This window comes from Phascolarctos cinereus, unplaced genomic scaffold (assembly GCF_003287225.1).
Source record: "Phascolarctos cinereus isolate Bilbo 61053 unplaced genomic scaffold, phaCin_HiC Scaffold_1;HRSCAF=81, whole genome shotgun sequence".
Taxonomy (NCBI): Eukaryota; Metazoa; Chordata; class Mammalia; order Diprotodontia; family Phascolarctidae; genus Phascolarctos; species Phascolarctos cinereus.
The window spans coordinates 233,869,163-233,894,639 of NW_027555514.1; the positions used below are offsets into that span (position 1 = coordinate 233,869,163).

The 25,477-nt window shown below is 39.0% G+C and overlaps 1 protein-coding gene across 1 annotated transcript in view; it reads left to right on the forward strand.

Moving 5' to 3' along the window:
• The first annotated feature begins 6,810 nt into the window (after positions 1–6,810).
• NUP107 (nucleoporin 107) overlaps positions 6,811–25,477 on the forward strand; it is a 51,521-nt gene continuing 32,854 nt past the window's right edge. The window contains exons 1-6 of the mRNA XM_020990223.2: positions 6,811–6,935; positions 9,792–9,883; positions 12,764–12,850; positions 13,782–13,897; positions 19,587–19,731; positions 23,035–23,138. Coding sequence (XP_020845882.1) covers positions 6,925–6,935; positions 9,792–9,883; positions 12,764–12,850; positions 13,782–13,897; positions 19,587–19,731; positions 23,035–23,138 — 555 coding nt within the window. The 5' untranslated portion in view covers positions 6,811–6,924. The remainder of the gene's footprint in view (positions 6,936–9,791; positions 9,884–12,763; positions 12,851–13,781; positions 13,898–19,586; positions 19,732–23,034; positions 23,139–25,477) is intronic.

Consider the following 25,477-nt stretch of genomic DNA (forward strand, 5'->3'; position numbering starts at 1 on the left):
ACTCTAATTGTTAAAAAGTTTTTCCTTACAAGCAATCTAAATCTTTCTCTATGAAATTTAATTCCTCCCCCAAAAAGCAAGCATAATAAATGAATTCCTCTTTCACATGACAACCTGAAAAACACTTGAGGACAGCTGTCACGATCCCCCTTGTCCTCCTCCACTTTGCCAAAGAAAACAATTGCTTTTGTATGAATGATCACATCTATCATAATGGCTAATTAAGCACCCACAGGTTAAGACCCCAGGGGCTGGCAACCTTTGCCAGTGCCTGCCCTCCCGGTTTTGCTCTTGGTTCATAGCTCTGGGGTTGCCTCTATCTCCTCAGTAGGGAAGCCAGATCCTCCTCCCCTGTGCTCCAGTTCCATCCCCTTGTCAGAATCCAGAGGCACAATTCAAATTTTGGCTCTACTTTAAAAGGGAAGAGGGGAGTAAAACTGCCCAGAGTAAAAACACGAATCAGGTTTACAATAGGCAGTTTTATTCCCACACGCAAAAAAGGGAAGTCAAAGCAATAAAGAACCATTGAATAATTATGATCAGTTGAGAAGCTAATAATACACGTCTTGTTGGGGCATTTGCAAATAACTCCTTCATCAGAGTTGCATATTAACTATTTAATATTTGTAAACAACTTCTTTACAAGAGCAGTTTATTAGCTATTTAACATTTCATCTCCAATGACCACAGCCTGATCAATACTCAAAGGGCTCTTTCTTTCTCGGTGGCCACCAGGCTCCCCAGCGCTCCAATTGCACTCAAACCTCAAATTCCTGAGGAACAATTCTATTTTTGTCTCCAATTTAAGGGGTCCTTAGGGAGCAGAAGGAGTTGAAAAGGGTACCCAGAGCACAAACTTGAATCAGGTATGGAACAAACACCCTCTTCCCTCCCAGCTGCTTCTGCCAAGATTGCTACTGCAACTACTCCATTAAATAAGGACACCCTGAGGCCCTTATTAAAGGAAAGAAGACACAAGCTGGAGGTGGCCCCATCTGACAAACAGGTTTGCCTAGGAAGCCATTAATTTGCTGTTCCCCTTTCTGGTCCCTTAGGAGCTCAGTGCCTCTTCCTGATAGGAAGAAAAGGGGAGGAACTGCCTCTCTTTTTTTGTTTTTAATTAATCTTTAAAATATATTTTTATTTTGTCAAATGTGTCCCAACTACACTTTAAAAGTTTTTTTTAATTTTTAAATTCATTTTTAATTTTTAAAAATTGAATTTCAAATTCTCTCCCTCCTACCTTTACCTCATCCATCTCAGCCCTTGAGAAGGCAAGCAATATATTGATTTTATGACATGCAAAAAATTTCCGTAATAATCATGTTGCAAAAGAAAACACACACAAAAAAACCCCACAAGAGGAATAAAGAAAGTGGAAAAAGTATAGTCTGCACTCACAGTTCATCAGTTCTCTCTCTGGATGGATAGAATTTGTCATTGTGAGTGCTTCAGAACTGTCTTGGATCATTGTCTCAATCAGAGTAGCAAAGTCTTTCACAGTTAATCATCATTAGAATATTGCTATTACTTGCATAATGTTCTTCTGGTTCTGCTCATTTCACTTTGTATCAATTCATATAAGTCTTCCTAGGTTTTCTGAAACTATCTTTCTCTCCATTTCTTATAGCACAATAGCAAAGAATTGCCTCTTTAGTATACCCATGGAGTTCTGACTCAACAGACAAAAGTGTTATTATATTCATTTGTTGTTCACTCATTTTTCAGTCCTGTCTGACTCTGTGAGCCAATTTGGGGTTTTCTTGGCAAAGATACTGGAGTGGTTTGTCATTTCCTTCTCCAGCTCATTTCACAGATGAGGAAACTGAGGCAAACAGGGCTGCCCAGAGTCACACAGCTAGTAGGTATCTGAGGTTGGATTTGAACTCAGGAAAACTCCAGACCTGGCATTCTATCCACTGAGCCACCTAGCAGCTAGCAGGCTGATAGGAAATAGTTAAGAGATAGCGAGGCCTGCTCAGAAATGGATATGGGGAAGGGTCACCCCCTTCATGCATCCCCAAGGAAGTGTTACAGATATACAGCTGTAATGAGGAGTACCAACCTCTTTCTCCCTCAGGGTAGGTGCCCCTTTTGTAGCTCATTTGGGAAGCAGCCTCTTGGTAATTTGAATCACTCAGGCCAGCTGATCCAGAGGAAGAAGGAGAATTGAAAGGCAATGGGGGAGAAAATGTAAGTGGCCCCTCTGAATTCCAAGGCTCAATGTGAAGTTCTGACAAGAACAAGAGACCATCCAGTCATCTAAACAGTGCAAAAAAGTAACATTATCATGGATCTACAAGAGACCTTTTGCATGAGTGAGAATGAAAACTGTGGGACCCTCAGTGAACAAAAGGTTTAAAAAGAATGGTGGTCCTCTAACCCAGATGTGGGTTTTGAAGTGTAAACACTGAAACTCCAAAGTGGTCTTTCCATAGACCCAACCACCAGAAAGCTGGTCCTCTGGGAAAGTGGATGGCATCCATTTGCCGATGAGCAATAGAATTAAGCTGAGTTACACAGGAAGTGGAGAACAGCAGGGATGCATGAGACCTGAGCTGCAGCCATATCATCTGTGGTTGAAAAGTACATTCATAAATGGTTTGCATGATTTTGCATGTATAATTGATATCATATTGTTTGCCTTCTCTGGGCAGGGGAGGAGTTAGGAGGAGGGAGACAATTTCAAATTCAAAATTTAAAAAGAATACTAAAAATTATATATCTTTTTAAAAAAAGTACATTCACACGTTTGCTCATTTGATCCTCATAATGACTCACAAATTATTATCCCTATTTCACAGGTAAAATATGCTAATTATGTCCATTTTTGACACATGGTAGGGTACATGTTTGCAGATGGCAAACCTCCCATCCTGATTCTAATTTGCAGAAGATGGCAAATGTTGGGCAGGATGTAAAGTACTGTGCTCTTTTGTTCTGTAGACATTCTGATTGCTGAAAAGGACAGAAAAAGAACATTAGTTCAGCTTGAGAAGAAACAAAGAACCTGATATAGAGAGGCTTGAGGAGACAGACAAGACTGTTCTGAGGACTTAAGAGAAAAGTAGCCCCCCAATAAATGTGTTGAGAGGTCCTATATCTTCAGGCAGAGCTGAAGACGGATGAGGGCCAGTGTGGTTCATCGGCTCATTTACTGGGGTATTCTCAGCATTTTGAGGGCTATAGCTGAGAAATTACATAAACAAATAACTGTTTGGGAATTATGAGTATTATATAAGGACTGTCTGGAATTGGATCAAACATGATGGAAAAGGTGCATTTCTTAAGTTTCACGTCACTAGTTAGAGATAGTTAACTAGTTATGAAGAAGTACTGCTTTCAGTATGGAATCACTGGGGTCCAGACAGACTCTGCTGGTTAGTAGGAGAGGCCTTGCTGCCCTGAGAGGTGATCAGCTGCAGAAAGGCTGAGAGAGCTGACTGAAGGCAGAGGAGATGCCACAGCTGGAAGCTCACTGGAGGAGACCAGAATCCGGCTTCTGTGTCATCCTGTTGCCCTTTCAGCATCATTGACAGCCTGAAGGAAGGGAACTTTTCCAAGGTGTCTGGGTTGCCCTTTACTGCCCTTTCTTGCTTAGGAGAGACAGAAAGAGAAAGGCAAAGACTTTATTTACAGATGTTTTGAGCTACGCTGATATATTTTGTGAAAACAAGTGTAATACATTAGAAGCATCTTGCTTAAGGGTGGCTGTATTCTTAAATAGGCTTACGGTGGCTTCAGTGGAAGGGTAACTATCCCCCCCATCCCTGCTTTCCACGTCTGTAACTATAATGTTGTTGGGCACTTAGGTGGTTCAGTAGAGAGAGTGCCAGGCGTGCAATCAGGAAGACTCATCTTCCTGAGTTCAAATCTGGCCTTGGACACTTACTAGCTGCGTGACCCTGGGCAAGTCACTTAACCCTGTTTGCCTTAATTTCCTCATCTGTAAAATGAGCAGGAAGAGGAAATGGCAAACCACTCCAGTATTTTTGCCAAGAAAACCCCAAATAGGGTCACAAAGAGTTGGACAGGACTAAACAAATGTTACCCTTGGAAAATGTGTTAATCTACTCCCCTGTGGCTCTACTCGATTTACCTGTAACTTCCCAACCCAAAATGCCCCTCTCTCATGTTAGAATATGAACTCTTTGCAGGCAGGGACTGTCCTGTCTTTCGTTTGTATCGCTAGCACTTAGGAAAGTGGTTGACTTATAGGAAGCAGGCCCAAAGTAAATGCTTTTTTTGTTCACCAAGTCCTTCTTTCATTTATTCATTCAGAAGATCTGGAGAACCACCAATCACTATACCACTCACATTTTCACTTTACTTTGACACTTTAGTATTTATTTATTGGCAAGACACTGGGGGCTAAGTGACTTATCCAGGGTCACAGAGCTAGTGTCAAGTGTCTGAGGTTGGATTTGAACTCAGGGCCTCCTGATTCCAGGACCCCTGGACTATCCACTACTCCCACATCTAGCTACCCCTACTTGGATACTTTAAAAGATCATTGATTCCCATTTATTTCATCCCTATCAGCAAGGATAAAATATCCTCTTATGTGACTCTAGTCTGGGCTTTTCCTTTCTTACTCTTACCAATAAGTACAACAGTGCTATACAAACGTACTAAGCTGTGCACCTAATAAATCAGGTGCAAATTATATTTTTAATATAGTAAATCATTCCCAATGCACCAAGGGATATTTGGAGAGCCCAGCAGGGAAAGCATTTTGTAATAATAGCTGACATTTGCACATGCTTTAAGATTTGCCTGAGGGATACATATACATACACCCATACACATACAGGAAGGTCCAAGTTCTTTAAAAGTAGAAGAATTAGGGTGTGATTATTCCCCAAGAAGAGTCAGGGAGACCAGAGTTTGAATTCTGCCTCAGATACTTTACCTGTTGCGTGGCCCTGGACAAGTCACTTAACTGCTCTCAGTCTCATTTTGCTTATATGGAAAATAGGGTGTTAGGGAAAACATGGCTCTTATGAGATAATGCATGTACATATATAAAAACAGATTTTGTACATATAATCTATTATTACACATATATCACATATATGTAGACCATACACAATTTTATATGTGTATTGTTAACGACTGTTAAGGGGCCCCCGGAAATGTAATAATGGACAGATTACAGACGATCTAGTATTGCACATATCATGCATACATGCATATTACACACATGTAATACATACAGATTATGTTCACATATGTGTAATACATATATGTAATAGATAATAGATCCTCATAAGAGCCCTGGGAAGTAGGTGCTAATAACCCCATTTTCCATGAGTTAAAACGACTCAGAGTTAGGTGATTCTACCCAGGAACACACAGCAGGGAAAGTGTCTGAGATAGAATTCAAACCCAGATCTCCCTGGCTCTTCTCAGGGAATAATCACACCCTAATTCTTTTACTTTTAAAAAACGTGAGGGCAGCTAGGTGGCGCAGTGGATGGAGCACCGACGCCTGGAGTCAGGATCGCTGGCTGTGTGACCCAGGGCAACTCACTTAACACCCCCCCCCATAAAAACAAAGAAAAAAAAACTTGGGCCTTCATACATTTAAGTTTCTTCTTGTTGTTTTTGGTTGGGCAGTGGGGGAGAAACTGACCAAGATATTTCCCCCCATTTTCTGCTTTCCTTCTAATCTTGGCTACATTGGTTTTCTTCGTAAAGCAGGTGCTTAATAACTGTCTGATTCATTTAACCAATTATCTAATTTAATTTACGCCAGTGTGAAGACAGTGTGGTGCACGGGAGAGAGAACGCTGGACTCAGCCAAAGGACTCGGTTTCCACGCCTGGCTCTGATGCCTGGGTAACCATGGGTCTGAAATTCTCCGGGGCCTCAGTTTCCTTCTCTGTAAAATGAGCGCGCAGCACTGGTCTCATCTCAAATATATAGAGAACTTTGTGAAATTTACAAGAATATGAGTCATTCCCTAATTGATAAAAGGTCCAAGGATACAAACAGGCAGTTTCTGGATGAAGAAATCAAAGCTGTGCTGTAGGCATAGGTGGAAACAATGCTCTAAATCATTATTGAATAGAGAAATGTAAATTAAAGCAAGAGAAATGTAAAATAAAATCTATTTTTATATATATACACACACACACATCATCTCATTCGATCCTCCTAAGAGCCATGTTTTCCCTAACACCCTATTTTCCATAAAAGTAAAATGAGGCTGAGGGCAGTTAAGTGACTTATCCAGGGCCACACAACAGGTAAAGTGCCCAGGGTCACACAGCTAGTATTATGTGTCTGAGGCTGAATTTGAACTCAGGTCCTCCTGAATCCAGGGTCGGTGCTCTAACCACTGCACCACTTGGCTGCCCCGTATACATTTAAGTTTCTTAAAGGGAGTTACTATAAGAGATCCCCAGAACCTCTCTCCCAGGAAAAAAAAAAAAAAACACCCACACCCATAATTAAATTAATTACTCCCATTCTTCTACCACCCCGGCGGATTGGGAGAATTCATCCATATTTGGGACTCTTTCTTCCCTGCGGAAAAGGCTGGTCCCACCCCATGCAGCGCCACCTCCTCCGACCAATGGCGGCCCAGCGCTCGCTCCTCTGCGCAACACTCACCCACGATTCCTTTACGTCACTAGAGGCTGTCGTTCGGCCCCGTTGCGCAAGCGCAGCTTGAAATCCCAATAATCCTCCTAACGCTGCGCGTCGTGATAAAGTTGGAGAGGGGGAAGGGTGGCCTGTACGTTTGCGCGTGCGCAGGGCATTTCATTCGTTGAACTTCCCGATTGTGCTTGCTTCCGGCGCTGGCGGCGAAGCAGTTCCGGGTCGGAGGATACGCTTCCGGAAGGCGGGAGGCTTGGAAGGCGGTTCGCGGGTGCTGAAATCTACCTGAACCGTAGCCTTGCGGTATCTGTGGCAACCATGGAAAATGCGTGAGTGCGGGTGTCTGGGGAGCGGGGTTAGGATCTTCCCCTCCCGGGTTAGTGTCACCTCGGGGGGAGGGTTGGTGTAGATCCTGGGCCAACGGCTCATAGATTTAGAGCTCCAGTCCTGCGCGCTCATTTTACAAAGAAGGAAACTGAGGCCCCGGAGGGTTTCAGACCCATGGTTACCCAGGCATCAGAGCCAGGCGTGGAAACGAGTCCTTTGGCTGAGTCCAGCGTTCTCTCTCCCGTGCACCACACTGTCGTTCACACTGGCGTAAATTAAATTAGATAATTGGTTAAATGAATCAGACAGTTATTAAGCACCTGCTTTACGAAGAAAACCAATGTAGCCAAGATTAGAAGGAAAGCAGAAAATTGGGGGGGGAAATATCTTGGTCAGTTTCTCAGATAAAGGTCTCATCTCGAATATATAGAGAACTTTGTGAAATTTACAAGAATATGAGTCATTCCCTAATTGATAAAAGGTCCAAGGATACAAACAGGCAGTTTCTGGATGAAGAAATCAAAGCTGTGCTGTAGGCATAGGTGGAAACAATGCTCTAAATCATTATTGAATAGAGAAATGTAAAATAAAATCTATTTTTTCGTGTATATATATATATATATATATATATATATATACATCAATCATCTCATTCGATTCTCCTAAGAGCCATGTTTTCCCTAACACCCTATTTTCCATATAAGTAAAATGAGGCTGAGAGCAGTTAAGTGACTTGTCCAGGGCTACACAACAGGTAAAGTGTCTGAGGCAGAATTTCACACCCTAATTCTTGTACTTTTAAATATTTCACATCTATCAGATTAGCTAAAATGATAGAAGGGGAAAATGACATGTTGGACGGGATGGGGAAAAAATTGGGACCCCTAATGCATTGTTGGTGGAACTGCGAACTGTTGATCCAACATTTGGAAGAGCTGTGTTTCAAGGTGACTAGGGGAAAAGGAAAAGAACCTATATGTTCTAAAATATTTATGGCAGCTTTCTTTGTGGTAGCAAAGAACTGGAAGTTAAAGGGATGCCCATCAATTGGGGAGTTGCTAAACCAGCTGTAGCATATGATTGTGATGGAATACTGCTGTGCTAAGAAATGATGAGCTGGGTTATTTTAGGGAAAAAACATGGAAAGACTTGAAATAATTAATAGTGAAATGAGCAGAACCAAGAGAATGTTACATACAGTAACAGCAATATTATTTGAAAAATAACTGTGAACAACTAAGCTATTCCCAGTATTATAAATATTCAAATCAACTACAAAGGACCTATGAAGGAAGCTGCTTTCCACCTCCAGGGAAAGATCTGATAAATAGTATTATGCCATATGCAGAGTATGGTTTTATATGTGTATCTACATATTTCATTTATCTGTGTCAAATGGAGGTCTTCTCTAGTACCTCCCCAAGAGAATAAGCAGTTTGATATAGGTTATTTGTGCATGTGCAGTCATGCAAAACATATTCTGTATTAGTCATATTGTGAAAGAAAACACAGATTCCCCCCCCAAAAAAAAACCAACTCATGAATAAAATGATTGAAATAAAATAAGCTCTGATTTTTATTCAGACTCTATCAGTTCTATCTCTGGAGGTGGATAGCATTTTTCTTCATGAGTCCTTTGGAACTTTTTTGGATCGTTGTATTGCTGAGAAGAGCACAGTCATTTAATAGTTGATCATCATACAATATTGCTGTTACTCTATACAAAGTTTAGAGAAGGCCTCTTGATGGGAATTTTAGTAGAGATGGGTAAGATTTCAACAGTTCAACAGCTGGTATTCCCAAAACACCAGTTGCAGTTGTCATCTTTTATTCAATGAATAAATGAATGAATGAATGAATGAATGAAACATTTAACAAGCACTTAGACAACACATAGAGAAGGTTTCAGTTGTAAGTTGATTGGAAAAGTCCCATGTCATTTCTACTGCTAAAATCACGTAAGTTTCTGGTGTTGAACAGTTTGACAATGCCAAGGACTTTGGGGACAAGAACGTTTCTTCCTGTGTCTTCAATAGTTGTGCCTCGTAGTACCTGCGGAAGCAGTTGCCCAGCAATACTTCTACTCAAGGAGTAAAACAAATGAATGTTCTCTTTCACTCTATTTCTTTACTCTTCCATTCTTTTGGAGATCCTACTTATGTTTCCTATTCGTTTCATCTGTCTTTACCTCCCACCTCCTATGTGCTAAGCTCCATGGGGTATGGAGACATGGTATGGTGATAACTAGGTGGTGTCCTGGAGGCGTGATTCCAAGCAAGATGAGGTGAAGAAAGACTTATTAGAGCCCAGGATCCTAGGAACAAAGTCCATGGTTCCTGTGGAGGTGAGATGGAGATAATAGTAATTTTGGCAAGGAGAAGGTCACTGGTGTTTTGTGGATAAATCAGGAAATGCCTTTTCTAGGTAGGACTTAGTGCTAGAGCTAAACATTGAAGGTGATTTGAGATTCCAAGACAATGTGAGAGTGCCCAACTTCCACAGACTATAAGGTACTACATGTTGAACGATCTAACACTGCGTCTTTCATGCAGCAGGCACTCACCAAATGTTTGTTCTATTACTTGAGAGATCACTGAGTATTGAAGTTGTCAAAGAACGTTCCACAAAGGGAGGAGTTTTGAGTTGGGCTTTAAAGACTAATTAGACCCTGGAGAGGGGAAAGAATTCAAGGGGCCCAAGATGAGTTCCTTTTGAATGTTATAGGTTGGGAAATGAGCCCACATTCCTTGGACAGTGAAAAAAGAAGATTACTCCAGTTTGAATACTCCCCTGAAACAAAAGTTTGAAGAGCACTTTATTGTCTTAATATTGACATTGTCTTATTTACACAATTTCAGGAATGGCTTTGGGGAGATGCCTTCTCCTGTTGTCCGAGATGTGGAGGTGACACGGACAGCTCGAAGACAAAGTGCAAACAAAAGAGTATCTAGTATCCTTTCCTCTTTAAATGTTGGTACAAAAATAACAATTTGTATTTGTGCTCAGGGCTGTAATTCACTTTTCTCGAAGGTCACCATCGATTTCCTAATGACCAATTCCTGTGGCCTCATTTCCCCCTTCTCATTTCTCAGCTTTGATTGCTCTGAAGGTGTTAGTACTGCTGACGATACCCTTCTTCTTTATAGTCTCTCCTTCCTTGTCTTTAGAGACATCATAGTTGGCTGGTTTTCCTGCCTCCTCTATCTCCTTTTATATCTCCATCTTCTTCCTGTGCCCTTGATGTGAGTCTTCCCAAAGGTTCTACCATTGGCTCCTTTGTCTTTCTCTGTATCATCTCTTTTGGCAACCTTTAGTCTCAAGGCTTCAGCTAAAACCTTTGTATAGAAGAGTGTTCATCAGTTTTTTTAACATCTTGATAACTATTTAATATAATTGGTTTCCTTTGTAATCCTTTTATATTCGTTATATAATGCATATAAAATGTATATAATGAAAGGCTCCATAGGCTTCAGTAGAGTACCAAAGAGGTCTATGACACATAAAAGTTGAAGAACCCCAGATGTAGGGGATTCTCTTCAATTCTCTTCAGTGTATCTTCGACCTTGACTTTTCTCCTTTGCTCCAGACTCACATATCCAGGGGCCTTCAAGACAGCTCTGCCTGATGTCCCACCGAGGCTTCAAACTCAGCGTATCTAAGTCAACTTGTTACCTGACTTTGATCTGGAAGCTGCGGATTTGGCCTTTGACATTCCTGGGAGTTTTCCCTCTAGAGTTTCTTTCAGGAGGGGACTGTTGGATTCTTTCTGTTTTCACTTTGTTCTCAGGTTCTAAGACATCTGGACAGTTTTCATTTATGATTTCTTGAAATATAGACTATCCAAGCTTTTTTTTTTAGTGGAAGGATGTAGATTGTGATTTCCAGGTAGTCCAGTGATTCTTACATTATCTTTTTGCCTCATTTTCCAGTCAGTTGTTTTTGATATTTTAGTCCTCCTGTTTTTTCCGTCGTTCGGTTTTATTTTAATGTTTCTTGTCTCATTGAGCAGTTCCTTCCCGTTTGGTCCATTCAGTTCTTGGGTAAGGTATTAACTTTCCTTGGCATTCTTTCCTCTGTAGCATTTCCATTTTATATCTCCTGCTTTGTTTCTACGAAGCACTCATTTAGTCCTTCTGACCTGAATATTTTTTCTCTAAGATTCCACTTGGACTTGTGAAATTATTCTCTTCTGCTAGGTTAACCCCTTTGATTTCTCTTGGTCTAAGGTATTCATTGTGTTTGGCATTTTCTTCCATTTACTCCTATCTCCAGCCTCAGTTTCGCAGCTGGGGACTTGTGTTGGGTGAGATTCCACTTTTATTGATCTAATTGACATGAGCGAGTCTCCTTGGTCCCGAATGTGGTGTTGGTGAAAGGAGGCTCTACCTTTTTCGGGAAAATCTGACCTTGACTCCTCCTCTGGTTCAGGCCCAGGCTTCCTCAAGTGTTGGTTTGCAGCTGCCTAAATGCTGGGGCAGGCCTGTGTTTCCTGGATGTTGCTCCAGCCGTGTCTTCTCTGGGGCTAACCTATGTTGGGCTTTGCTCAGGGTTTTTTTTCTGCCCCATGCTCTAGGACCACCCCAGTGTCTGGTTTGTTATTATCTTAGCCAGTATACCTTTTCAAACCTGTTCCTCCTTCTGACTTTTAGTACCCCTGTTCATTCAGTTTCCCATGTTTGAAACCTTGAGGTCCTCCTTGAGTCTTCCTTCTTCCTAACCTCTCACATCTAAATCCTCCCAGTTCTGCTTCTGCAGCATCTCTTCCCAGTTCCTCCTCCTGCTGCCATCTTAGTATAGGCCCTGGTTTCCTCCTGTCCGATACAGGAGCACCCTTCCGTGTCTTTCTGCTGCCACTCTTACCCTCTTCCAGTCCTTCCTTTGTACCACCGCCAGGATCATCTTCATATCTAGAGCCAGTTAATGTTGCGTGACAGCTCAAAGCATGTCAGGGGGTATCTCTTGCCTGTTGAATACAATTTACGTTTCTTTGCAGGACTTTCCAAGTTCCTTGCCATGCTGAACCGCTTTATTTTCCTGCTCTTACCCGTGATTGCTCTCTAGTCACTTGACCACTTTGGGCCTCAATTTCTGCATTTGTAAAAAGCGTGGGAGTTGAACTGAATGGCATCTGAGGTCCCGTGTAGCTCTTCCTCGATGGTCTCTGACCTGCGCTTTGCCTGGACTGAATTACTCCTGCCTGCTGAGCTCAGGTGCCTTCCTGCCTGTGCCCGTGCCTCAAATGTCCTTTCTTTCCCACCACATCTGTTGAATTGCCCATCTTTCCAGATGCCAGGGAGAGGTCCTCTTCTTCATGAAGTCTTTCCCAATTGTCTTACTGTCAGTATTGGCCTTCCTGCTGAGACATCCCGTTTTTACGTTCTCTTTACGTTACGGGTATCTGCATTTGTGTCTTTTACCTCTGTGGGATTGTAAACTCAGTAAATACACAGACTAGCTCTTATTTTGCTTTGGCTCACTCAGGATCTAGAACAGTATTCTGTACATGGTAGGCGCTTTAAATTGTTCTTGTTTATTTTCTTGGTTTTTTTTTTTTAGGCAATTGGGGTTAAGTGACTTGTCCAGAGTCACACAGCTAGTAAGTGTCAAGTCTGAGGCCGGATTTTCTCAACTCAGGTCCTCCTGACTTCAGGGTCAGTGCTCTTATCTACTGCACCACCTAGCTGCCCCGTTTATTTTCTTAACATAGAAGCATCACTTGTCTTTTTTAAAATATACATATTTTTATATAGTATAAACATACTTAGCTGTAACTTGAATGTAACTTATTCCATCCAAATGAATGGTTTTTCTTGACTAACATTCTTATCAGTCCTGACTCCCCATGAAGATACTTTGGCTAATATTACACCAAGAAGCCAAATAATTCCTCGAACTCCAAGCTCATTTCACCAAACTTGTAAGATTTTTGCTTTTAAAAATAATTTTCTAATTATGTAGGTACTAAGTAAAAACACCTTAGCTCTTGCATTGTTCTTACTTTTTTTAAATTCTATAAGCAAACTTCTTTATTTAATAAGCCTCTTCCTGGTAGATTAATTAATATAGGAAACCTTTTAGCCCTTAGGCAAATAAATCTGCTTGGTCCTGTCATAATTGAGATTTAACAAAAGGGTAAACTGAAGCAGATCTCTGAGCAAGATAACAGGGGGCATACTACCTATCAGTAATTAGGTCAGCGACTTTCTTCTATTTATGTCAAATACCCTGAGCAAAAGGACAGTTCCCCTTTTATAGGTTTTGGGGAGTACAGAACAAGGTAGATGACATCATTGGATTGAGGACAACATGATTGTTTACAAAGCTGGGGCTCAGGGAATAATATGATTGATTGGAAGTTTGATAACGGGGGCTGTCAACTACTGTCCCCTTCTTCTCTCATGAGACTTAAGAAGTGCTTATTGTCTGAGTGCAGGTGTGAGATAGTGGCCCAGACTTTTGGGCAGCAATCGGACATCCTTGAAGGATAGCTTAGTGGAGTAAAGATATCAGGCCCAACTCCTTTTCCCTTCACACACATATCCTAAAGTTAGCAAAATTCCTTGAGGCAAGGATAAATCAGTGATTAGCACGAGAGCTAGATTTCTAAAATTAACCCATTACAGGCAACCTGAATTCTGAACTACGTTCATAGACAAAGAACCATGACCTAAGCAGTTACAGGAAAAAATCAATTGCAAATAGGATCAATAAGAAAATGATACAGGATCAATCTTAATTTTCTCAGTCCTCAAATAGGTGGGGGAAAAAATCAGACTTTATATACTAACCACAAAAAACTTAAATGAACAGAAACCTTAAATTTTCTTCTACGTTCCTTTTCTCTTTAGTTACTTCACTGAATCGAAGTTTATTAAGGCAGTCAGATATTTCTACCATTCTTGCAACAAGAGTAAAGTCTCCTCGAATTGCTCATTCATCAGCCTTCTTGGGAAATCTGTCCATGGTATGTAAAAGGCTAGGGTTGGTTAATATTGACATCTTCACCTATGAAAGTAATGTCATTTCTAAGTAACAATATGGTGTGTATATTAGAACACCTCATTTGTCCAGAATCAGGCATTGAATATTTTGGAAAACTCAGAAATGACAGGTGGAAAGTTGGGGAGAGCCATTAATAGCCAGACACCAAGTCAGAGAATCACTATAACGCATTATTTTGTTGACCAGAAGAAAATAAATTGATAGGCATTAAAATTTGACCTCTCTCCTGTAGCACATGGAAGAGTAGAACTAGAGTATCGTTGAAAAGGAATGAGAAAAGGAAATGGGGTGCACCAAAGACAGAACCTAAGTTGGGAAGGAGGTAGACTTAAGAAACCTGTATACTACTGTACATACAGACAAAACAGAGAGCTGCTTTGTCTGCTCACCTTGGTACAAAATAGAATGAGCTCATGCTGTATTTCTTAAGTTTCTAAATTTCACATAATTTAAAAAAAAGAAAAAGCTTTTGAGCCTTTACCAAAAAATTTTATTTTTAGTCTTCAACATTCACTTTTATAAGATTTGAGTTCTAAATTTTTCTCCCTCTCTCCACTTTGCTCTCCCCAAAATGGTGCGCAATCTGATATAGGCTATACATGTATGATCATATTAAACATATTTCCACATTAGTCATGTTGTAAAGAAGAATCAGAACCAAAGGGAAAAACCATGAGAAAGAAAACACAAAAAAACAACAAAAAAAGAGAAAATAGTACTCTTCGATCTGCATTCAGACTCCATAGTTCTTTCTCTGGATGTGAATATTTTCCTTCATGAGACTTTTGGAAGCCTTGGATCATTGTATTACTGAGAAGAGCTAAGTCTGTCATAGCTGATCATCACACAGTGTTGTAGTTGCTGTGTACAGTGTTCTCCTGGTTCTGCTCACTTCACTCAGCATCAGTTCATGCAAGGCTTTCCAAGTTTTTCTGAAGTCTGGCTGCTCACTATTTCTGATGAAACAATGGTATTCCATTACATTCATATACCACAACTTATTCAGCCATTCCCTAATTGATGGACATCCCCTCAATTTCCAATTCTTGGCCACCCCAAAAAGAGCTGCTATGAATATTTTCATACATGTGGGTCCTTTTCCCATTTGTATGATCTCTTTGGGATACAAACCTAGGAGTGGAATTGCTGAATCAAAGGGTATCAAAGGGTATGTATGTTTTATAGCCCTTTGGGCATAGTTCCAAATTGTTCTCCAGAATAGTTGGATCAATTCACAACTCCACCGACAATGCATTAGTGTTGTAATTTTCCCACATCTCCAACATTTGTCATTTTCCTGTTTTGTCATGTTGGCCAGTCTGATAGGTGTGATGTGGTACTTGAGGCATTTTTGTTAACTTAGACCCCAAAATCTTTAGAGGAGCATTTTTTATGGTAGTAAAGAACTGGAAACAAATTAGATACCCATAGATTGGGTAACAACTAAACAAGTAATGGCATATTAACATAATATACTATTACTGTGTTGTAAGAAATGACAAATATCGTGAATGCAGAGAAGGATAGAAGGACTTACATGAACTGATACAAAGTGAAGTAAGCAGAGCCAGAAAAACAAGTGTTTTGTTTTGTTTTTTAAATCATGCACAATGACTACAGCAGTGTAAATGGAAACATCATCAACCACAAAACGATTGGAAATGGGTATTGCAAAATTGCAAAGAACAAGCTCAGTCCCAGTTAAGAGGGAAGATATCTCCCCTTACTCTAGAGGAGAGGGCATGGTCCATTGGTGTGAAACATTGCATATATTGTCAGGGGTTTTTTTTGACATATTAATTGGTTTTGCTGGGGTTTTTTTTCCTCTTAACTCTTTTTTCTTAAAAAATTGTTTTTGGTCAGGGAGGGAAAGGAATACTGGGGGAAATATAGGCAATGAAAGAAACAAGAGATTTCAATAAAATTTTATTTTAAAGAAAAGAAAAAGACAAAACAAGAAAGTTTTAACATATAGTTCAATACCATGTCACATTCCAACCAGTAAAGGATAGTTGCTAAAATTTTAATAGTTCCAAGTCCAGTACAGTTATTGAAAATCTTTATCCTCTGTCCATAATAAATGAGAGAACCTAAACTATTGTATACAAATGGTTCTCAAAGAAAAGATCAGAAGATGCCTCTATTTCTGGCTCTTTATTTGTGGAAAAGATAAAGGCTTTTTTAACAAATTCAACTGACAGAGGCTTTTGTATTTCCTAAAGGATGGTTTTGATGTTTTTTAATCTTATGAAAAATAATGTTGACTATAAAACTGCCAAACAAATATATGTGTTTGGTTTTTTTAAAATTTACTATCTCAGTATGTTCTAGAAGCAGCATAGTGGCAAGAGGCCTTGATTTAGAGTCAGGAAAACCTGGGTGCAAATCCTCCTTCTGATAATGACGAGTCGTGTGGCCTTGGGAAGTCACTTCTGAGCCCCAATTTCCTAGTCAGTAAAATGGAGATAATAATACTTAGAATAACTTGCTTGCAGGGCGTTTTTGCAGATCAAAGGAAATAATGTATATGAAACGATTTGCAAACCTTAAATACTATATAAATGTCAGCCATTGTTGTCATTTTCTGTCTTCTGAATAATCTTATAGCGTTTGTGAAATTGTTCTATTTTGGCAAGACCTGTCAAATTCTACTCTAAAAAGTGTAAGTGAGACAGCTGCTCTTCTGTTTTGCTCTTTTGATTGAGTGTGTGAAAAATTCATTCATGACATGTACCTGTTAACTTATTCTTATGATCATTCATAAATGGGCAAAAACTTTTTTCTTATTGGTTCCATTATCCTTTTGTACTTCCATCAAAAGATCATTTTAGAAGTGTATTCTTAAAATAGAAAAATGGTTATTAGCAGGTTACTGTAGAGCCTGATCTTCATTAACAGACCAGTAGTTGTCCAGTTAGTTTTTCATAGCTTGCCATAAAGTCTCACCTCCTCATAGCCAAATGTTGACGAGCCTCTCTAACATAGCTAAGCTCTTCCTCAGCAGACTGGAGTGTGTGGGAATATCTTTATCATTTTCGTGCCTCATATAACTTGAAATGCCAATATTATTTCACTGATTTAAATGGATTTATGGCATTGTTCAGATGATAAAATGTTATTCTGAAAATTTCAGAAATTCTGATGGGGCTAATCATGTTTAGCATTTTGAATCTTATTGTAATGTTGAACATAAACTTTTTAATATTGCTTGTGCCTGTTATTCTATTGAACCTAAAGCATTAGGGAATATTTAGAAGAACAGTACCCCTTGACTGAATAGGAAATAGTGATTTTAAAAAATGTGTTTTCAATTCACAGAACAAAACAAGCATTTCCATAACATAGTACAATAAAAAAGACGATTGCACATGAAACTGCAAATCTACCATGTACAACTTGCTATTCCCTCCAAATATACAACAAAGTTATCATGTAATTTTTTTTTCCCTTTTTTTTCTTCCTTTCCCTTCTCCTTTCTCTAGAGATGGCTACCATTAGATACAAATAGGTATATGTATGTAAAATTATTCTATACATACTTCGATTTATCAGTTCTTTCTCTGGATGCAAATAGCATCTTTTTTTATACGTCATTTATTTTTAATTTGTGTATTTCTAATAGTCAAAATGACTAAGTCACTCAAAGTAGTTCATAAAACAGTATTATTGTTATTGTATACAATGTTCTCTTGGTTCTGCTCACTTCACTCTTTACCGTTTTGTGCATGCCTGTCTAAGATCATTGAGCTCATTTCTTATAGCACAGTAGTATTCCATCACAACCATATACCACAACTTGTTCAGCCATTCCCCAGTTGATAGGGATCCTTGCAATTTCTAGTTCTTTGCCACCACAAAGAGATCTGCTATAAGCATCCCATTCACATTCAGAGTTATAATTACTATTTGTGAATTTCCCTCCATGTTATTTTTATTCACTATTTTCTTTTTCAGCCTCTCTTTTCACCCTATCCCTATTACCTTATCTTCTACCCTCACTCTCCCACTCCCACTTCACCCACCCCTCCAAGAGTCCCCTGCATACTCCTCTAAAAGTCTCCCCGTCTTCTCTCCTTAGTCTCCCAAATTCTCCATACACCCCTCTAAAAGTCCCTCCCCAACCCTTTCCCTGAGTTTTCTCACTTCTACATGTTCAGAAGACTTGTACACTCTTCCAGATGCACACGTTTCCTCTTCAACCCAGATGAGAATAAGGTTCCAACATTACCAGCCTTCCACCTCCACCTGCTTCTTCTGTTTTAGTTCTTTCTTTCACACCCCATTTTTCCTACCCAATTTTGTTTTTTTGGAGTCACCTCATCATGCACGACTCGGCCCCAACCTTTCCTTCATACTAACTTACTAATGATGACAGTTTTGAGAATATTGAGAATGTTTTCACAAAAATAAGTAAACAGTTTGATTTTAATGAGTACCTTATAATTAGTCTTTAATGTCTTCCTTACATTTCTTCTGGATCTTTTATATTGAATTTTCCATTGAATTTGGGTCTTTTTGTTACAAATACCTAAAAGTCTTTCAGATTGTCAAGTATCTTTTTTTTTTCATTCAGGATCATACTCAACTTTGCTGGTAAGCTGTTCTTGGGACATAACCCTAGCTTTTTTGCTCTTTGAAATATAGTGTTCTAAGATCTGTAGTCTTTTTGAGAGTAGAAGCTGCTAGATCTTGTGAAATCCTGAATGTATTTCTTGGCTATGACATTCCTGTAAGTTCCTCCAATGATCTTGGTCAGGTGGTGAACTGTAGATTTTTTTCTATTTCACCTTTCCCTTCTTGTTCTAGAACTTCAGGGCAATTTTCCTTAATAACTTCTTGTAATAATATATCCAGATTCTTTTTTTGATTATAACTTCCAGGTAGTCTGACAGTTATTATATTGTCTCCTTGATCTGTTCTCCAGATCAGTTGTTTTTCTAATGGGATATATGAGATTCTCTTCTTTTTTTTTCTAGTTTTATTATATCTTGTTGTCTTTTTTGTTTGTTTTTGTTTTTGGTGAGGCAATTGGGGTTAAGTGACTTGCCCAGAGTCACACAGCTAGTAAGTGTCAAGTGTCTGAGGCGGAATTTGAACTCAGGTCCTCCTGACTCCAAGGCTGGAGCTCTATCCACTGCGCCACCTAGCTGCCCCTCTTGTCTTTTGACCAAAAAAAAAAATTTCATTCCACATTGAATGTCTTTCCATTTTTTGGAGTGTTTCTTTATTTCAGTCATTATAATTTTATAGCTGCATATGCACAGGTCATGTGAATTTTTAATTAGATTCATTATCATATATTTGATAGTTTTTAAAATAAATTTTTATTAAATTCTTTTTATCTCATCAGAAAATAAGAATGCAAATGATTTTTGTGAATTGGTCTCCATACATTTTTTTGGTTGACAAAGATACACTGTCAAGTCATCAGCAAATATTTTGGACTCTTCATTTCCAATATTAATTCCTCTAATACCTTTTCCCTGTCTTTTCATTTCTAATTTTTGTTTCTAATACTGTGTCAAATAAAAGTTTTGAAAGTGGGAAATAAAATCCCAAAGTTCATTATGAAGTAATTTGTAGGTCTTCATTTGTAATTCTCTTGTCACTCAACTATGTTATCTTAAATTGTTTTCTCATTTTTTTTAAAGGTATCTAATCTAGATGAGAGTAACTGGACAGCGGCATTCTCCCCACAGCGCTCAGCGCTCTTCACAAATGCAGATGCCTCTAACGTGACTGAAGATGTCACTTTTAGTGCTGTTATGCTACGTGAGGATGATCCTGGAGAAGCTGGTAAAGTGGCTTTGACTTTCATTTGTGATGATGTTGATTTGATTTTCTTAGGAGTAATTAATGAAGCGCTCATTTCATAGTCTCCAAATTTTAGTCCTTCAACAAACATCTTTTAAGCACCTACTTTGTGCAGAGCAATATGCTAAGTATTGAGGAAAATACTGAGTTTAGGTAAAGCAGGGTCCCTGTGTTGTCATGGAGCTTAAGGCAGGAGTGGGTGTGATCAACAAAACTTCATGGTAATGTTTCATTGATTAAGCTAATGAGGGTTTTGGTCCGGGACCTTATTGCCTTGATGGAAGATGGTCATTCAAGCTTCATACTGTGATAGAACTGTGATTCCATCCATAGGGCTGTTGCTTCCAAAAATGCAGATTGTAAACCATCCACACCTGCCCATCTGCGTAACGATTCCCTGTGCATTCCCTTAAATTCTCCACAGAGAGTTCACTCAACATGCTGCAAGTTTGCTGCAGATCTTCTAACATCATGTGGATGCCTGTGGAGCACAAAGGCTGTCTGTCAGTTCTCTCTCCTTTTTGCTGTGTGTCTAGCACATCCTGAGCAGTTACTTGTAATATCTTCTACCTGCTTATCGGCAGCACGTTCCCCTTGGTTGCCTTTTAGGTGTCTGTGTGGTTTATGTGTAAGATGTATGTACACGTGGACTGGCTCCATGTCACTACATATCCAGGTCTGGCCAACAGGTCTTGTGCATCCATTTTCTTTACCTTCTGTGACTCCTTAGGCCATGTAACCTTTCAGTGGTACAACTCTTATTTAGGAAGCTCTGCAATGTCTTAAGAGCTTGAGGCAGTCAGCACAATGTTATCCATAGACAAGACCACCTAGAAGGCCACAGCACTTAGAATAACTCTGTCTTCTGTTGGAGCTCTGCCCTGGGTTTTCTCTTCTCACAGAGGAAGAGGATGAAACACTCTGAATGCCATGTCCTTGTAAAACAATAAACAGCAGTAGAGAGAAAAAAATAAGGTAATGGAAAGTGAGAGAGTTACTGAATTAAAGTCAGGCTAGGGGCATTGAATGAAGAAGCAGGGAGGACAGGAAGCAAGGAACGTGGAGATGGGTCTGCAGAGATTTTTGTAACAACCTCTTTTTACTGTCAATGTCATTGGAATAACCATTTTTGGACTTCTGCTAATCTACTATTGCAGTCCCAAACATGCTGTGTGAGGAAATAGAAAACTACCAAAGAAAGCTAAAATGAGAAAGGTCGAGAATTTTGCTTTGTATGAGCTTAATTCAGACAGCATCTTTCTGCTTTTTCTGGAATATCTATTCCTTCATATATTCCTTAGTAGGTTTGTCTTTTGATATAAATAGAAGAAATCATTTGTATTCATTTTTTAGAAAATTGATGTCGCTGGTAGAATAATAGGAGATGTGAGCAAGCAGTTTTCAAAGGAATTGGAAATTACTAACAACCATATGAAATCATTATTCCAATCACAATCCACTTAATAATGAAGAAAAATGCAAATCAAAACAACTCTGAAGTTTGCTCACAGCTAGCAAATTTCAAAGACAGACACGTCACTGTGTTGTTGATAGAGCCATGAATTGCTCCGGCCAATCTAGAAAGCAATTTGGAATTGTGTGGTGAGGGATTTAGATGTCCATACCCTCTGACCTTGAGATTTCATTTCTGAGTATGTACCCAAGGATCAGTTGACGAAAGGCCTCATATACATTAAGATATTTATAACAGTATTTTGTGTTAGCAAAGAAGTGGAAAAAAGGAGATGCCCATTGATTAGGAAATAGTTAAACAGATTGTGGTACATGAATGTAATATTATTGTGTTGTAAGAAATTAATGTAATGAATATAGAGAAGCATGGAGGTGGTTCTGTGTGACCTGACACAAAGTGAAGTAAGCAGAACCAGGAAAACAGTATTCATAATGACTACAGCAACAACGTAAATGGAAAGAACAATAAAAAGTGAATACTTCAAAGTTACAGTGAGCCTGCTTAGCCCCCAAAAGACATGAAAAACACCTCCTCCCATTTCTTTTTAGAGGTGGGAGGTGGTGAATGTGGGACACTGCATATAATGTCATTTTTTCTATATTTTGACTAATTTTGCTGAACTTTTTTTTATCTTTCCCTTTCATTTTTTATTATAAAAGATGGCTGTCTGGGAGAGGGGTAGAGAAGGAATACAGTGGAAAAATGTAGGTGATGTAAAAACAAAAAAAAATCAATAAAAATTTATTTTAAAAATAATGGTGCATCTTAGAAACTTTTGTTCAGTCATTCAGTGCTGTCCAACTCTTGTGACCCCATTTAGGGTTTTCTTGACAGAGGTACTGGAGTGGTTTGCAATTTCCTTCTGCAGTTTGTTTTACAGAAGAGGAAGCTGAGGTACAGTGAAGTGACTTACCCAACGTCATACTGCTAGTGAATGTCTGAGGCCACATTTGAACCCAGGAAGATGAGTCTTCCTGACTCCAGGCCCAGCACTCTATCCACTGTGCCACCTAGCTGCCCTTTCTTAGAAACTAATTTCTATTAATTTTGAAAATTACTCAATTTCCCAGTTTATACTATAAATAGCATATTGTTATAAATATCTTCTTCTTATGATAAGTTGTCCTAGTATGTTCTATGTTATAAATTAATTTGGAATCCTAGACCTTAGAGCAGGAAGAGCCTCATTTTATGGCTAAAGAAGCTGAAATCACACAGCAGAACCAGGGCTAGAATCTGTCTTCTGACTCCACGCTAGTCATTTGTGGTCTCTATCATGCTGCCTCTCAACCAACATGTTGGTCTAAATTAACTGTCATTTTCCTTGGGAGGAAGTAACCTTACTTTTACTGTTTATGTTTTAATGAATTATTGGTTTTTCCTCTTCATATGCTTACTACCAAAAATCTTAATACAAAAACCTCATTTTATCATGAACTTGTGACAGGTATGTAAATACTCTCTGGATTTTTGTATTGTTCATTTTCCCTGAGAGACCCTAAATTTAACTGTCCTATCTATTCACTTGATATTTCATTATGCTTGTGTATTCTAAAAGGACATAGAGTTTTCTCAAATATTTTTTAAGTATTTTGATTTGGAAAGCTTGAAATAGAGCGTAATTCAGATTTTTGAAATTTAGTCCCAGTATTTCTTGACATCAGTGTCAGGAAGAGAAGAAAAATAACAGGTTACTTAATGTTATATGAAGATGTTAATTTTACGATAAAACTTTCTTGTTATTGAATCAGATTACCTGGATAAATGACCCTCAGTGCTATTTTCTTCCTTTTCTTTTTGATATATTTTAGCAACAATGAGTATGTATTCTGACTTCCTGCACACTTTTCTGAAGCATGCTTCAACTACAGTTTTTGAACTTGTAGAAGAGTATGAGAATATTTGTGATAGCCAGGTAAGCTGTTTTACCTTTATGTTGCCTAAACCCGGTACTTTTGTTATTAAAACATTGAGTAATATTTCGGTTAATCCTGGAAGTACTTTAAGAAGAAAATAATCATGCAGTCACCTTTTCATTAATAAGGAAGGGAATTCTCCCCCCCTTCCCAATCATCTGGATAAGTCATTGAAAGAGTTACACATGAAACTTAGGAAAGCCTTAAAAATTGAGGTAAGGTTACTAGTTGGATGTTGACTTCTAAATAGAGACTAATTTATGACTTGTAAGAACTACATTAATTGTCTATTAGTTTTTTTTAAAGCGAATTTATAAAGTGGTTACTTTGAGAATTCACTTAGATTCATATCTGAAATAGCTAACACTTTGTCCTCACAATCTTTTCTGTGGCCAAGTATGAATGGAACAGGTAAAATTTTTATCAATGAATTTGCAAGATTAAGAACGTTATGAAAGAAAGACTTGCAGAAGGAAAATTTACTTTCACCAATTCAATTGAACACATTCATTAAGCTCCTCTGTGTGAGAGGCATTGTTTCCCCTGTAGGAGTTACAAAAATTGATTAAACATAGTCTTTGTCCTTGAGGACTTTACATTTTATATTCTATGGGACATGAATATTTCTGAGTTAGAAAAAAAAACACTGATTAGGTAGATGGTACTATTCTTCATGATGTATTAAAAGGAGGAGTTTTGGCTGGTGAGATTAATCATTTTGGATAAGAGAATTTTTCAGAGCTAACTTTTGAGAATGTGTAGAGAGAGGTAGCGTGATAGGGTGGGTAGAAGGTCAGCCTCAGAGTCAAGAAGACTTGGGTTTAAAACCTGCTGCCAGCACACACTAATCCCAGTCTCACTTCTAATCTCACTTCTAATGCTTTCTACTTGTGCAGTGTCAGCCCAGCCACTTAATCTCCTTGGGCCTTTTAGTTTCCTAATCTTTTAAATTAAAGGATTAGACTGTATGGCTTCTCATCTGACCTCCCAGTGCCTGAGGGATCTTTGTAAGACTAAGTTGCAGAACAATTTCTGTCTGCAGTTGGTTGAAGGGACTTTCCTATACTGATGAAGTCACAAGTCTTGAAACTTTTCTCTCTTTTCTCTGCCCCCCCCAAAAAAGAAGGGGGATGAGAAGGGAAAGCATTCAGACTTTCGTGTTTTAAATGAATCATAAAACTTCCTTTTATTGAACTTGATTTGTATTCTTAAATATGCTGTACAAGACCAGTCTATACTCTTTCCAGAAAAGGCCACTATTGCCACATCTTCCCCCCCCAAATCTTTTGAAATGTATCGCTTCTGTCCCCCTTCTCTTTATTGTTTAAGTAACTAGAGTCATATGTTTTCTTTTAAAAACATTTTTTTAAAAATTATCTAAATTATCCATTTCCTCTCAGTTGTTCAATATTTTATGTTCTTGTGGTGATAGCTGCCTATCCTGAAAGAAAAAAGACCTTATGGGTATCTATTGATATTAGATAAAATGTAACATTTATTAAGCATTTACTGGGTGCCAGGTACTATGCTAAGATATTAGATTTCTCAAGCCTTGTTTAGGTAAGATCTTTGTGGAGGTGGGCCAAGATGTCAGAGAAGTAAGAAGAACCCACTACCTTCTCCTTCGCCCCCCACCAAAAAGAAAAAAAAAAGAAAAACCCAACCCTCCAAACAGATCTAGAAAACACACTGTGCCAAATACTAATGGAGAAATGCAAGACAAAGTCTAAGGGAGTTGTTTGTCTAATTCAAGTAGGCACAGGAAGACAGACAGATCTGCAGAAACACGATAGGGTCTGGCCATGAGTACACCACGTGTAGCGTCCCAGTGCTCAGGGAGAGGCTGTGCATCAATGCAAGAGAGGTCCCAGAACCATGTCAGGACATTGAAGGTTCAAGGCTGCAATGAAAGGATGCCAAATGGCAGTTTCTTTGCTTATTACCAAGTTGAAGGTCAGAGATCCATGGCAAACTGAAGAAGGGGACCTGTATCCAGTAATAAGGAGTGGTTGCAGGTCCTGGACTGTATTCTAAGAGGAGCAAGTTTAGAAGCAAGCAGCAGCAGTGTAACTTGGACCCCAGGAACAAAGGAGAATCTCAGTTCCAACTTCTAGCCCAGCCCAAAGCCCTGAGAGGAATGTCCATGGTAGGAATCCCAGACCAAAGAGGAGCCTGCAGTTCTTTCCCTCTAGCCAGCAGAGCTTTCTGGGTAGTTGATAGTAGATGAGTCTAGCAGCTGTTGCTAACATCCAAACCCAGGTCAGGAGCTTAGAGAACTAAAACTGGGGAGGTTCATCAATCAGAAGTTGCCCTGGATCAGACCACTTTGGGAGTATTG